Raw genomic sequence first — 15,769 nt, 5'->3', positions numbered from 1 at the left:
ATATATATATATATATATATATATATATATATATATATATATATATATATATATATATAAGAGCCTGCGTAGCGCAAGCGGTAGGATGCTTGCCTCGCACGCCTTTGGTCCGGAGTTTGAATCCTACCGCCGGCAAGAACAACTAGACATTTTTAAAAATGTCTTTAGGCCCCAGGTCGACTCAGCCTGAATAAAATGAGTACCTTGGGTAAAACCAGGGGTAATAATAGGCGGTTGAAGCGTAGCACTGGCCATGTTACCTTCCTTGTATACCGTAGGCCCTAGATATAGCAGACTACCCTGCTATACTCCCAAAGCCGCGAGCGGTATAAAACGGGAGACTATTATTAATATTATTATATATATATATATATATATATATATATATATATATATATATATATATATATATATATATATCTAAAGTATTCAACTAGTGAATTCAGAGGTTTAATCGGTCATTCAGGTTGGCAAATAAAAAAAGAAGTCAGCTACTTCATAAGTTTATTGAAGACGTTTCGCTCTATATTTCTAAAGCTTCATCAGTTCTCTAAAATATAACAAATGACATTGAGTTTATAAGAAATACAGATATAGTTCATAACTTACAACTCAATGTGTAGTATGTTATCGATGTTATCATATCTACTGTACACTTTACTCCTTATTTAAAACTAACTTAACCAAAAAAGAAAAAACAAAAAACAAAAACAAAAAACACACAAACTTTGCAGAAAATAATGTTCATATTCGTAGATATGAATATTTAAAAAATTTTTAACCGAACATTTGGCTTCATTTAGATAGTTCTCCACTGAAGACCAACAAAGTTCTGATTTATTGCCATCTAAGCAAACAACTTGACGCGATACCGAAAACTTTTTTTAAGGGCCATGTGTCACCAAATTCCAAGGTTTGAGACAATTATGATCAGTAATCATGCAATGTCCCCTGTAGAAGTTCATAATTGTCTCAAACCTTGGAATTTGGTGACACATGGCCCTTAAAAAAAGTTTTCGGTATCGCGTCAAGTTGTTTGCTTAGATGGCAATAAATCAGAACTTTGTTGGTCTTCAGTGGAGAACCATCTAAATGAAGCCAAATGTTCGGTTAAAAATTTTTTAAATATTCATATCTACGAATATGAACATTATTTTCTGCAAAGTTTGTGTGTTTTTTGTTTTTGTTTTTTGTTTTTTCTTTTTTGGTTAAGTTAGTTTTAAATAAGGAGTAAAGTGTACAGTAGATATGATAACATCGAAAACATACTACACATTGAGTTGTAAGTTATGAACTATATCTGTATTTCTTATAAACTCAATGTCATTTGTTATATTTTAGAGAACTGATGAAGCTTTAGAAATATAGAGCGAAACGTCTTCAATAAACTTATGAAGTAGCTGACTTCTTTTTTTATTTGCCAACCTGAATGACCGATTAAACCTTGACGGTCGTAGTCTTTACAATATATATATATATATATATATATATATATATATATGTATGTATATATGTAAGTAAAATGAAAACTGTCAAATCAAAACTGTATGATGAAAGAAGCGATAAACACTAATGTAACATGCTTTATTAGGCTAAATATTGTAGAAAATTTAGTTTGGGAAAAAAGGAACTTACGTCCTCATAAAATGGCATCTCAAAGTTTTTTTTATTTTCTGAATTGTTGATATTTAATTCTATTTTAGAATTATTTTTAGATTTTTCACTTTTCGTTTCAAATTCTATATCTTCATCCAAAAAAAGAGTTTCGGTTGTCTCAGCACAGTTTTCTAGATTTTGAGTAAGGTTTGAATCTACTTTATTAAGAATATTTACTTCTCTACTTAAAGTTTCCGATTCTGTAACTTCTGATCCTCTCATACTTTTCAAGTAATTTAGAACTTTTGTTTCTGATCTTAGGCACTTGTTATCCTAAAAGCATTTACACTTGAGAGAGAATGTACATACAACTTTTTAAATTTTACTCTTACTACAGTAGTTAATAAAACGTTTTCAATCACATTAATTTTGGATTGATTTGGTCTCATTCCTGGCGATACACTCCGTTCAACATTATAATAAAACAAATCTTATGTGAGTATTTAAATACAAGAATTAATTAACATAATACTTTAAGTATATTAGGTTTTTTTAGAAATTTGTAATCCTCTGATTCTGGTGGAATATATTCTGAACCGGAGTCTTCGTAAAGTTCACTTTCGGAAGCTAATACTAATGAGTCTTCATCATTATTTTCCCATACCTACTGAATCATTTCGGATTACTTCAATTCTTTCACTCACATATCCTTTAATATAAAAGAAGGTTGTTTGTTAACGGTGGAAATATTAAGAGATATTATTAGTTGTTACAAAAATGACATTAATGACGTAACAGTTGTTGGTATTTTTTAAAAATCAAAAAGTGAAGAAGATAGATGACATATTGGAAAAATAATGAAGGGCTATAGAAGAAAAGGACTTACGTTAAATAGAATGTACAGAGAATACATATAATATACAGTCAGGTTATTCGGGAAAAGCTATAAAATAAGAAATTACAGAAAAGGGAAAAGTTTAGCTGCCTGTGATCGGTATTCAAGAGGAAAATAAGTGAGGTGTATCAACGAAAATTAGAGTGACGTGAGTGAAGTAGAGAAAAGCCGACAAAGTACTAACTGACGGCAGACTTTCTGTAAAATAAATAAAAAACTGTAATGAGTAAAACCACAGAGTATATATGGAAATGAATCATATGCAAAAGAATATTTATTGTTGCAGAAATATTATGGTGGGTATTCGCAATACTAGAATGGAAAGAACAGGAATAAAGAGACGTGCGAATTTAGCAGTGGCACCGATAAAAACAAAATATGAAAAATATATGAAATTGGTCGGAACACTACTTATATTCAGAAAATATGCCAAATATGTCTGGAGTCTGGAAAGAGAGTTAATAATTAGAGGCACTTGTGGGCATGTGTAAACAATATAAGAACAGAATAATATATATAATATTACAAATTGTAACGGTTGACACCAACTTTTTTAAATTAGTAGTAATTGAAAACAAATTTTGGATACGTAGAGGTGAGAATAACTAACTAATTCTTAATTAATTGTAAGATAATCTCTTCAATGTCCAAATTGAAATATTTTAAAATATAATATTAAAAATCTACACCTTAATTTTAGTTACTTTTCGACGACGCCCTGTAATAAAAGTTTAAATCGTACCAAAGTTCCCATGCAAAAACGTTAAATACGGACAATATGAATAATAATGTACTCGGACTTTTATTATTTAATTTGGACGTTTTGGAGCGTAAATTTGTATACATAAAATGTAAATAAGATTACTTACCCGTTTGATCTCGAGCCGCCAATTCAAGTAAGAAACGAGAACGTTTTATTTTTAAAACACTTGACCAACTTGAAACTACACACTTCTACGGCACTACAGCCCAAAATGAGCGTTGGCCTCCTTTATTTTTTGCCTCCACCCTTGTCTGTCTGTGGCTGCTCTTCTCCATACACGGACTCCTAAAAGTGCTTGTGCGTCGCTGCTTACTGTGTCTTCCCAGCGCTTTCTTGGCTTTCCAACTGGTCTCTTTCCCTGCATTCTGGCGTTCAGTGCTCGTTTTGGTAGCCTATCCTCTCCCATTCGTATCACATGTCCGGCCCATTGCAATCTTTGTATTCTAATGAAGTCTGACAGGGGTGTTTCCTTATACAGTTGATAGAGCTCGTTGTTATATCGAATTCTGAAGATTCCGTTTTCCGTCACAGGTCCTAGTATTCTCCTCAGTACTTTTCTTTCGAATGTGTCGAGTTTGTTTTTGGATGTTTCTTTCAGGACCCATGCTTCGCTGCCATAACATGCTATTGGCCGAATTAAAGTTTTATAAATTCTCATCTTTGTATTTCGGTGGACACTTTTAGACCGAAATATATGGGAGAGGGCAAAATAAGCTTTGTTTGCCTGCGTTATCCTTTTTCGTATTTCTCCATCCTCTGCTCCATCGGCATATATTTCTACTCCCAGGTATGTAAACTTTCCAACCGTTTCAATGTCATCTTCATGCATAATGTTTTGTGGGATTATATTTCTTCTCGTCTGTATCATTATTTTTGTTTTTTCTGTGTTAATTTCCAGACCTAGCCTTTTCGTTTGTGTTTTTAACTCTGCGTATGCTTCCTGTGCTCCTGTTGATGTTCTACTCATAATATTAATATCATCGGCGTAGGCAGCCAGTTGAACCGTTTTATTGGTCAGTAGGTTTTCTCGTCCAGTTTGCATTTGCCTAACCGCATACTCCAGTGCCAGGTTAAACAATGTTGGTGCCAGCCCATCTCCCTGCTTTAGTCCCTGCGAGATTTTGAAAAAGTCTGTCCGGTTGTTTTGTATTCGTACACATGCCTGAGTTTCATCCATTGTGGCTTTAATGAGTCTAATCAGCTTATGTGGTATTGCTAATTCTGCCAATATATAGTATAGTCTGTCCCTTTTGACTGAATCGTATGCCTGTTTAAAGTCTACGAAACTACACACTACACACTACAAATTTATTTAAAAGTTTTCGAAAGTAAAGATCAATGTGTTTAACAAAAAATGTCTTACTAAGCAAATAACAATAATAACCCTATTTAATAATTGGCAACATCGCCGGGCTGCGAACAAGCATAAGGGCACAATGATTAGTATATAGACGGGATTCGAAAAATCCATCATATATTTGAGGATTCCTTTAATGTGTATGTTATATTATTTAGTATATGCGAAAAATACCTCCCTTCTTACATTGCGATACCGGGCCACCACTAATCTGTATAATATACCGGGGTGGGTATCATCTGCAATAGCCGTATATATATATATATATATATATATATATATATATATATATATATATATATATATATATATATATATATGTTAGTTTTGATATTTCCGCGGGAGCTGTATGTTATATCAATGGTATTCCGGGTTTGACTCCGCGTTAAATGTTGTTGGTTTTGATAAAAACCATTTTGACGACGTTTCGGCAAGATCTCACTTGCCATTTTCAAGTCTCTCTGGATGGTCTGCTTCTTGTCGATGTTCGAGTGGAAGTGAACTTCCACTTCCACTCGAACATCGACAAGAAGCAGACCATCCAGAGAGACTTGAAAATGGCAAGTGAGATCTTGCCGAAACGTCGTCAAAATGGTTTTTATCAAAACCAACAACATTTAACGCGGAGTCAAACCCGAAATACCATTGATATAATATATATATATATATATATATATATATATATATATATATATATATATATATATATATATATATATATATATATATATATATATATATATATATATATATGTATATATTGTTTGGGAATGTTTCCCAATGGATTTTTAAACACATTATTTTTTTTCGTGTTTATTCAATTTTTTATGAATTAAAATAGATTACACAAATATAACTAACATTAAAATGTTTGAGTGTATTAGAATAAAATTGTATTGTCCTTATGTGTGGAAGTCTCTTTTTACACTGCCACCTGACCCCTCTTACATGTGTCGATTTTTTAGCAGTCATCTTCCTCGTCTTGGTGGCGCCCTTAACTGCCGCGAAGAATCCAGCGTCGGGTTCGCAGTTCTGCGGCCTACCCACGTTTTAAAATAAAATAAATAAATATAGTTAGGACGGAGTCTTAACATACCGCCCCCTGTTGGAAGGTCCACCTTTCAACCCATTTTAACGTACATGAAACAAAATAATAAAAGTTCAGTTCATAAAACGAATAAAAAATGAGGTTACTTTACGTCAATGGGTAAAACACAAAGTTTGTTGACACCGCGTTTAAATTGTCCATTACTTGTACGCACTGTCGCCACTCTAACTACATTGTCTCTACCCGGATGAACATCAATCACACGACCCATCTGCCACTTGAGAGGTGGAAGATCATCCTCCTTGATAATGACCATATCGCCGATTTGCAATTGTCTGCTGCTTGAGGTACGCCATTTACTTCGTGTCTGAAGATGACTGAGATACTCTTTAGACCATTTATCCCAGAAGTGTTGAATGATTTGAGTGACGTGATGAAATCTGGAAATTCTAAATGGGTTGTACTGTCGTAAGTCTTCTTGAGGTAAACATTTTAATGAGCAACCAATTAGAAAATGTCCAGGCGTAAGTACCTCCAGGTCCTCAGGATTTTCGGTTAGAGGTGTGAGAGGACGAGAATTGAGGCAAGACTCGATCTGTGTTATCACTGTGTTAAACTCATCATAACCCAACCGTTCATTTCCCATTACTCTACGTAAATGAAATTTAACACTTCGAACCCCTGCCTCCAAATTCCACCAAAGTGTGGGGACCGTGGAGGGTTAAGTGACCAAATTATATTAACATTTGAGAAAAACTGTAAATTTCGTCTGATTCCCCGGATTAGTAAGAAATGAATGAAGATCATTAAAATGATTCCTTGCCCCAACAAAATTGGTCCTATTATCTGAGAAAAGATTCTGACACAAACCCCTTCGCGCTATAAACCTTTTAAAACAATTAATGAATGCTTCCGTAGTTAAATCGAAAGCTAACTCTAAATGAACGGCCTTAACCGATAAGCAAACAAATATACATATGTAAGCCTTTACAAATGATTCTCCCCTAAGTCTACTAACCTTGATATCAAATGGCCCACAATAGTCTACCCCAGTATTGGTAAAGGGTTTAGAAGGTGTTATGCGTTCCACTGGTAAATTTCTCATTATAGGGTTTTGTGTCACCGGCTTTACCTTGAAACAAGTTATACATCTTCTTGTAACCTTCGACACTGTACGAAAACCTTGAATTGGCCAATATTTTAATCTTATTATTCCTAACAATAATTGAGGACCTGCATGCATATTTTTTAAGTGTTCTCCCGAACAATTAGGTCAGTTAAATGATTATTATTGGGTAAAATTATCGGATGCCTTTGTTCATATGAAATATTCGCCCTTTCCAGGCGACCACCTAGTCTAAAGTATCCGTGTTTATCAATGAACGGCCTTAATGAAATTAATTTACTATTTCCCTTAACAATTCCTGATGATTTTAACGTTTTTAATTCAGTCTCAAATGCTTCTGCTTGAACAAATTTAATTAAATGTATTGTTGCCTTATGAATTTCATCTGCTTGCAATGTCTCACTTAATTTTGTATTTGAAGGCTGACAGTTGTTAATGAATCTAAGACAATAAGCCTAAACCCTTTGAATCCTAGTAAAGTTAGAAAATGTATTAATCATTATCACAGAAACCGTTGAAGTACAAGATAATACGGATTTCTTCTTCCTTTCGGGTATTTCTTGAATATTATTGACTACTGCTTCTGGCCATAGATTCGATTCGAGCTTAAGCCACTCAGGCCCTTCCCACCATAATTTACATTTCAATAATTGATCTGGATCAATTCCCCGGGATATTACGTCAGCTGGATTGTCCTTAGAAGAAATGTGCCTCCATGATGTCACTGAAGATAATTGTTGAATCTCAGCCACTCTATGTGAAACGAATGTTTGCCACTGACTGGGCTCCCCACGTATCCAAGATAATGAAATAGTCGAATCACAGAAAAATTGAACCTTATTTATTGACATTCCCATGGCTGCTTGAACTTGTTTGACCAATCTTGCACCCAGTAAGCATCCACACAATTCTAATCTAGGTAAAGACACCACTTTTAGTGGAGCTACCTTGCTCTTTGCGCAAAGCAAATTTACATAATTATTTCCATTTGTATCTGTTGATTTTATGAATAAAACAGCCCCATAAGCCACTTCGGAGGCATATGTAAAAGAATGAAGCTCTATTCCGACGTTGTTTGTACAAATTGCTTGACGACTAATACTGATTTTTCTAAGCTCATCTATTTGACTCCTGAAACGTACCCAAATTGTTTGTATATCTAGCGGAACCGACTCGTCCCATGTCAGATTTAATTTCCAAAGCTGCTGCATGATTAACTTTGCTCGAATAACAACTGGCCCAAGCAATCCCATTGGATCAAAAATACGCGCAATTGTTGACAAAATAATCCTTTTCGTTACTCTTGTTTGAGATTTATCAATATTGATGCTATACCGTAAGGTATCCTCGTTTGAGTTCCATAAAACTCCTAATGTGTTTGTGACGTCCTTATCCGAAAAATAGTGTTCAATATCTACACTTGAATCCCTCTCGTCGTTTAAAATTTCCTTTTGATTCGATACCCATTTTCTCAATGGGAATCCGCCCCCCTTGAAGATATCTGTAATTTTAGTCTTTAAATTTCGAACGTTTTCAATTGTATCACCACCTGTCAATAAATCATCGACATAAAAATCTTTTAATATTGTTTTGCTTGCTTCTGGATAGATGTCCAAATTGTCAAGAGCTGTTTGATGAAGACATCTAATTGATAGAAATGATGCGCAAGCTGTTCCGTATGTGACCGTATTCAGAACGTATGTCTGAATTGGTTCCTCCCTATTAAATCGCCATAAAATCCTTTGTAGATTTCTATGTTCTTGTTTCACTTGCACTTGCCTATACATCTTGGCAATATCTGCACCCATTACGACAGAATGCCTTCGAAACCTTAGAAGAATATCAAACAAATTGTCTTGTAGTTTAGGTCCTACCATTAATGTGTCGTTCAATGAAATACCAGTATCTGTAGACGCTGAACCATCGAAAACTACCCTTAATTTTGTGGTAATAGAATTTTGTTTGAATACTCCGTGATGTGGTAGGTAGTAACTATTCCCTCTCTGCATGGAAGGTGTTTCTTCTGAAGTTAATTTTGACATATGCCCCAAATCTATATATTCTCGAATAAATGCATGATACGACTCTCGTAATTCTTCATCCTTTTCTAACCTTCTTTCGAGCTGTTTGAATCGTTTTTCTGCCAAAAATGACGAGTTTCCTAACTGATTTATGTTGTCACGTAGCAACAAGTTTACTCTAAAACGTCCTTCTTCATTTTTTACTGTTGTTTCCTTGAAGATCCTTTCGCATTCTTGTTCCTCTTTGGTTGATTTGTGTTCCTCACTGAGTTCCTCCAACAACCAGAATTTTTCTATTTGTTTATGTATGGAACTGTTGACAGAAAAGTTGCAAGTATGTGCTTCGATTTTTGAAAAATATGACATGTTTTGCTGGGAAGTTATAGCTCCCGCTACCACCCATCCAAATTTCGTTTTTTGAACCGTCAAGTTAGTATTTTCTATACGCACTTGTCCCACGCATAAAAGTTGCCAAAAGACCGATGAACCTAAGATCATGTCTACCCTGGTAGATATACCAAAATGTTCGTCTGCAAGAGTTAATCTTTCCGGAATTTGAATTGATTTTAAATTGATATCAATTGCTGGGAGATTGCTAACAATGTCATTTATTACCAAAAATGAAGCCTTGAATGAATAATTATTAACCATTGTATTGACCATAGCATCTACTGCATGTGTGATTTTAGTAGAACTCTGACCTATACCCTTAACCGAAATATCCATATGTTTTGGTGTTAACCCTAGTTTCTCAAAGAACTCCCGTGACATAAAATTGGATTGTGATCCTGAATCTAAAAGTACCCTTCCTTCATGTTTAAGCCCATCTTTACCGGTGATATAAACAATCGCTGTGGAAAGCAAAATAACTGTTTCCGAATTTTGTCTTAAATTGTTGCCCATAAAGAGATGATTATTATTATCATTAACCAAATAACCCTGATTTTCATTTTCCCCTAGACTAACGGATGGAAATGCCCCAATATTTCCTTGCTCTTCTTGAGTTGTGTTACCTTGATTTATTTCCCTCCTAAAATTATTATTTGATGATGAATGCGTTGGATACCCTTGATAACGCGATTGATTTGAAACATTAGTGTCAGTTAAGTGATGGTCTAATTGTGCCCTTGAACCATCTTGTATATGATGAGAGCAGTTCCTGTTATTTGCTCTTGATTCTAAATGATTCTCAACTCTTGGCGGTTGAGCTTGTGCCCTCGTGTAGTTTCCTGTAGCTGGTGTCCTTGCATTTGTGCGAAAAGTTGAATCATGGAGGAGTGAATGATGTTTCCTCCCACAAGATTTGCAACCTCCTAATTTACAGTCTGAAACCCCGTGTCCTAGCTGTAAACAATTCCAACATGATTTTGTCCTTTTGACTTCTTCCCGTTTTGCGCCTAATTGCAAATTGATAAATTTTCTACAAGTATATGCCTTGTGTCTTCCTTCGCAAAATTGACATTTATCCTCCACGGCTACAAATGATCTACTATTGCCTACCTTTACCCTGTGATCTGTACCTTTAAAACCCTGTTTGCTTGCCTCCATCACCTCCAGCATTTGACATTTTCTTTCCAAAAAACCTTGAAAATCCACCATTGTGGAGAATTTGTCATGTAATCCTTCCTTATGCCATTCTTTCCTTGTAATTGGGTCCAGCTTTTGCTCCAAAATATATATCAGCAGAATATCCCATTTTTCAACATCTTCCTCCAATGATATCAATGCTCGAAGATTCTTCCTTATTGTATCCAAAAAGTTCCTTAATTGCACTCCATCTTCTTTACCTAAATTTGGAAAATTATACAGTGAATCGATATGACTCATTGCAATCAACTTTTTGTTTTCATACCTAGATTTTAATAGGCTCCATGCTTCCTCGTAGTTTCTGTCTGAAACTTCCAGTGAACGTATAACACCTGCGGCTTCGCCTTTTAATGAATTCTTTAAATAATGGAAACGCTGAACATTTGTTAAGTTTTCGTTATTATGTATCAAAACATTGAATGTATTGTGAAACTCGAGCCACCCTGTATAAGACCCCTGATAACTAAGAATATCTATCGTAGGCAATTTGACGTTTCTATATATGCGCGGAGATTGAGGAAAAGTTATATTTTGCGACGTCTCACCAGTTGAGACATTTCCACTAATATTTAATTCTCGTAATTTAACCTCCGCCCATGCTATTAACCTGAAATATTTTTCCTCGAAATCTGAACGTTCATTTTCAGCGTTCTCAGAGTCATCTAAAATTATTTCTATTTCGCTTTGAATGTCATTAAATTCCCTCCACAATTCCCGACACTTATCTAACCTGTCCGGTAATTGCGCACCCTGTTCTTTAATGTACTTATTTGTAAATGTTTCAAACCTAGATAATTGACCTTTAACCGTGGCCCTTTTTTTCTGCAATCTATTTAATTCATTTCGCAATTGTTCCCTATCTCCCCCATCTATCTCATGTACCGATAAACAAACTTAGAATGCAATATTAATAAATCAAATGTTTATGTGTTCCTGTTAAAACCTGAAATGTGAATATATTTTCTTACCCCTGTATGTTTTTACCTCAAAAAACCTATGAATAGCTGTTTTAATAATATTTTGATATTAATTAGCCACAGTAAAATGATCGTATTAAAATCTTAAAATGACTATTTTACTTTTAGATAACGAAACTGACGTAAAATAACTATTGTTTGTTTAAAAATGCCCTAATAATATTGTTAAATAATCATACTTCTCGTAATTGCGTTTATAATAAATTCAACACAGCAAAAACACAGAAAGTTAGGAAAGGAAATGTATGTAATTACTTTAAAATAGAGGTATAGTTCATCCCAAACCCTTCTTTCAGTGCGTCATAGTTGATCGAATTCTCTCTAACACATTAAGCTAGAAGTGACAGAAAAAAACGTGAGTCTGTGATTATTATACATAGAACTTAGAAAATGATTTATCGTAAAGCTAATTCTACTTACGGATGTATAATTGGTTGGAGTTTAGAATACGCTAAATAGATATCCAATCAACGATGCGCATAAATATAATTTGACCCAGATTGTCTCGTTCGTGACAGTATTTTCACAATGTCAACTGATAAAATGATAATTGTCATTCCAGGTTAGTATTATCAGAGATTTTACAGTGAAAATTTTGTATTTATTGTCATAAAAATATTTTAAATATACCGAAATATATCGAGAAAGAACAAAGACTAATATTAAAATTATTAAATTATTTTCAATTAGAAAAAGAGAGGTTACGATCCTACAACTGTCAAATTTAACTAAAATGTCATGCAATAATTCTCGACATTCTTAAAATCCTATATGACGTCAAAATTAGTGACGCACTGAAAGAAGGGTTTGGGACAGACTGTACTTACGATTTTTGCGATGTATTTGCTCATGTATGCATTCAATTTAACTGTTACCTCGTGATGCCGGCTTTTTCTTCCAATTAATAATAACCAATCAAACCACGCTCTGCTACCAAATGTTTGGGAATGTTTCCCAATGGATTTTTAAACACATTATTTTTTTTCGTGTTTATTCAATTTTTTATGAATTAAAATAGATTACACAAATATAACTAACATTAAAATGTTTGAGTGTATTAGAATAAAATTGTATTGTCCTTATGTGTGGAAGTCTCTTTTTACACTGCCACCTGACCCCTCTTACATGTGTCGATTTTTTAGCAGTCATCTTCCTCGTCTTGGTGGCGCCCTTAACTGCCGCGAAGAATCCAGCGTCGGGTTCGCAGTTCTGCGGCCTACCCACGTTTTAAAATAAAATAAATAAATATAGTTAGGACGGAGTCTTAACATATATATATATATACATATATATATATATATATATATATATATATATATATATATATATATATATATATATATATATATATATTTGTATATATATATATGTATATATATATATATGTATATATATATATATATATGTATATATATATATATATATATATATATATATATATATATAGGTAATGTAAGTAAAATAAATGGCATGTCTAGCAAAACAGAAAACCAAAAATGATATATTGATGAAAGGCAACCGTATATAAGTATTTATGACTATTGGTCGTCTTCAGTACGGTGTAGCCAAGTTAGAAAAGGAGCATGTTAACTTGGGAAATGATCACTACAGGAGCAATGCGACCAATTTGTGGCATTAGAGTTAGAAGACCCTGATGGTTTCCAGGGCAACAACTAACAATAACCACAGAGGAAGCTACAGCTACCTGGGGAAAGGAATGTCAAATGTTAAAACGTTAAAACAAATGGAAAAGGATAATGCGAGTGAATAATAAAAGTAAAATGTAATGGCATGTCTCGCAAAACAGAAAACCAAAAAAGATATATCGATGGAAGGCAACCGTATATAAGTATTTATCACTATTGGTCGTCTTAAGTACGGTGCAGCCAAGTTAGAAAAGGAGCATGTTAACTTGGGAAATGATCACTACAGGAGCAATGCGACCAAATAATACACCTACTCCTTCAGTACTGTCTTTACTTATTATGCTTTATGAAAGACCAACCTACGAATCTATGCAATACGCATGGCACACCAAACTAGTTCTGTTCTGCTCGGTACCACAGTATTAAAATCAAAGTGTCGTTACTTTGACGACGCGACGTTGCTAAATAATTTTGTATGAAGCTTTTTTATTGTGGCGTCACAATGCAGTTTATTATTTTTATTGGGAATAAGGCACAATGTGAATTTAAAGTAAGCTTATTTAGATGTTTAGATTTTCAATTTGGAAATCGTACTTAAAATACCAAACATTAATAAAATTTATTTATATAAAAAGATTTCCGAAGTGGAAATCAAAATGTTAAATTAAACTTATTGTAAAGTAAAATTGTAGCATATTCCCAATAAAAAACTAAGCTGCCATTTAAATCAATTCGACCAAATTTGATTATCTTAAAACATTGTTCACATGCTAAAAAGACAACAGGTCAAATAAGCGGCAATCACTTTTATGTTGTGTAATGCGTTGTTTTAGCCATTGTGATAAACAACATTACTTTTATATAAGGTTGGTACTGGGTCTTTGATTTTTGAAAATAGTTGTTTGCTGTTCATGGTATTATATTTAGCTATACTAATATTTAGCTATACTAATATTGTCGCTTGGGCAAAAATACTTGCGCAGTAGTTGAGCACTATGAAAACACTGGTCATATGCTAGACTATAATAAAGCTCACATTTTGGCATAGACTGATAACTACGAAGATTATTTCTTGAGATGTATGAACATTAACAAAAATAAAAACACCTTAAATTATAAAACGGACACTTGGACAGTAAGTAACATATATTGTAATATATTCAACAAAATTTATAAATATTCAAAATAGCCAACATTCACCTTAATAACAACTAACCTTAATAATTCATCAAAGAAATATCATTCTTCTAACGTTTCTTTTATTGTTGTTTTTGTTTTTATATTTGAAATAATTTTAATTTTTTATCGTATTGCTGTAACGAACGCGCTTAAGACAATTTAATCTTGACATTCAATATTTCAAATACTTCAATGTCAAATTTCTGTGAGTGTTTTTAAATGTATTTGTACAACATTTTTTGTTAATGTTCAAATTGTTTCAGTTTACTCCTGAGGAAGCTATCAAATAAATAGCGAAATATTGAGTATCTTAGAAAAAAGAAAGATTTTCATTAGAGACCACTTTGCCCGATAATTCCAGCGTATTTATAAATTATTTTTTGGTCGAAATAATCACTTCTGTTATATATATATATATATATATATATATATATATATATATATATATATATATATATATATATATATATATATATATATATATATATATATATATATAAGTAATATAACCGGTTAAAATTGCTATTAAGAATGCTAAGACTGTCAGGAATTTGTTTTCTAAAACTAAAACACCTCTGTCCCTTCTGGAACAAGTTAATGTAATATATCATATACCTTGTGCTGAGTGTGACTCATGTTACATCGGTCAGACAGGGAGATCACTGAGAGGACGTCTTACGACACACCGCAGTGATATTAATTTATCTAAACATACTTGTGCTCTTGCCCAACATGCTATTAGCACTAAGCACGAAGTAAACTTTAATGAAGTTAAAATTCTTGGCACTGAACGTAATCTCGTTAAAAGACAGTTTTTAGAAATGTGTTCAATTTTAAAACACCCTAATACCCTTAATAAGAGAACCGACATTAGTAATTTGAGCCAAATTTACCATGCATTAATTTTGCAGAATTAGGCCTGATATGTTGTTTACTCAAACTTTGTCCCATAATGGGTTTTTTCTTATCATATTTTCATATAATAAATTTAAATAAAAATAAAATAAAATAAATTATTCGTTCTTAAACTTGGATTTATCAACTTGCATTTTATTAACTTTTTGTCAATATCACTTTTACATAATTAAGTAATTGTTCTTTTTGATGAACTTAGTTGTTAAAATTTTAAACTGAAATTTGATTCACAGAATCTTTTTCATTACGGTCCGAAATGATTTGAACCTTTGGACTGTGGAAGTTGTATTAATCTTCACCTGTTGGCTGGCTAACCAGTGACGTCATATTATAATATATGATATTTTGTTTGACTTTCATACTTTGTTCTTTGTTGACAAATCAATCACTGTAGGATGAATGGTGATCTTAACCACCTTTTCCTTTCATTGTTTGATTTCTTAACAAGTGGTCAACCAAATTTATAACTTTTTTTGAATACACCGCCCTATTACATAGAGGTTGGTATTTCGCCTTGCTGTTCTTGTCACTCTGACCTCAAGGCCATCTTTATTTACGTGTTTGCGTGGGTGTTAAACCTGTAAATTCATTTATCGGCGAGACTCAGTAAGCTCAAGACTGGTAACTTCATTTTATCTTTATACTAAATTAATTTAAAT

The 15,769-nt window shown here is 33.2% G+C and overlaps 2 protein-coding genes across 2 annotated transcripts in view; one reads left to right on the top strand and one right to left on the bottom strand.

The window, feature by feature from the left end:
- The window catches only part of sha (shavenoid), a 641,875-nt gene that overhangs the window by 31,612 nt on the left and 594,494 nt on the right, over positions 1-15,769 (top strand). The window lies entirely within an intron of this gene.
- On the bottom strand, positions 5,802-6,305 carry LOC140438736 (uncharacterized). Its single transcript, XM_072528381.1, has one exon. It carries the CDS (start codon positions 6,303-6,305, stop codon positions 5,802-5,804), a length of 504 nt encoding a protein of 167 aa, XP_072384482.1.

Source organism: Diabrotica undecimpunctata, chromosome 4 (assembly GCF_040954645.1).
Source record: "Diabrotica undecimpunctata isolate CICGRU chromosome 4, icDiaUnde3, whole genome shotgun sequence".
NCBI lineage: Eukaryota > Metazoa > Arthropoda > Insecta > Coleoptera > Chrysomelidae > Diabrotica > Diabrotica undecimpunctata.
This window is presented reverse-complemented; position numbering and strand designations above follow the sequence as displayed.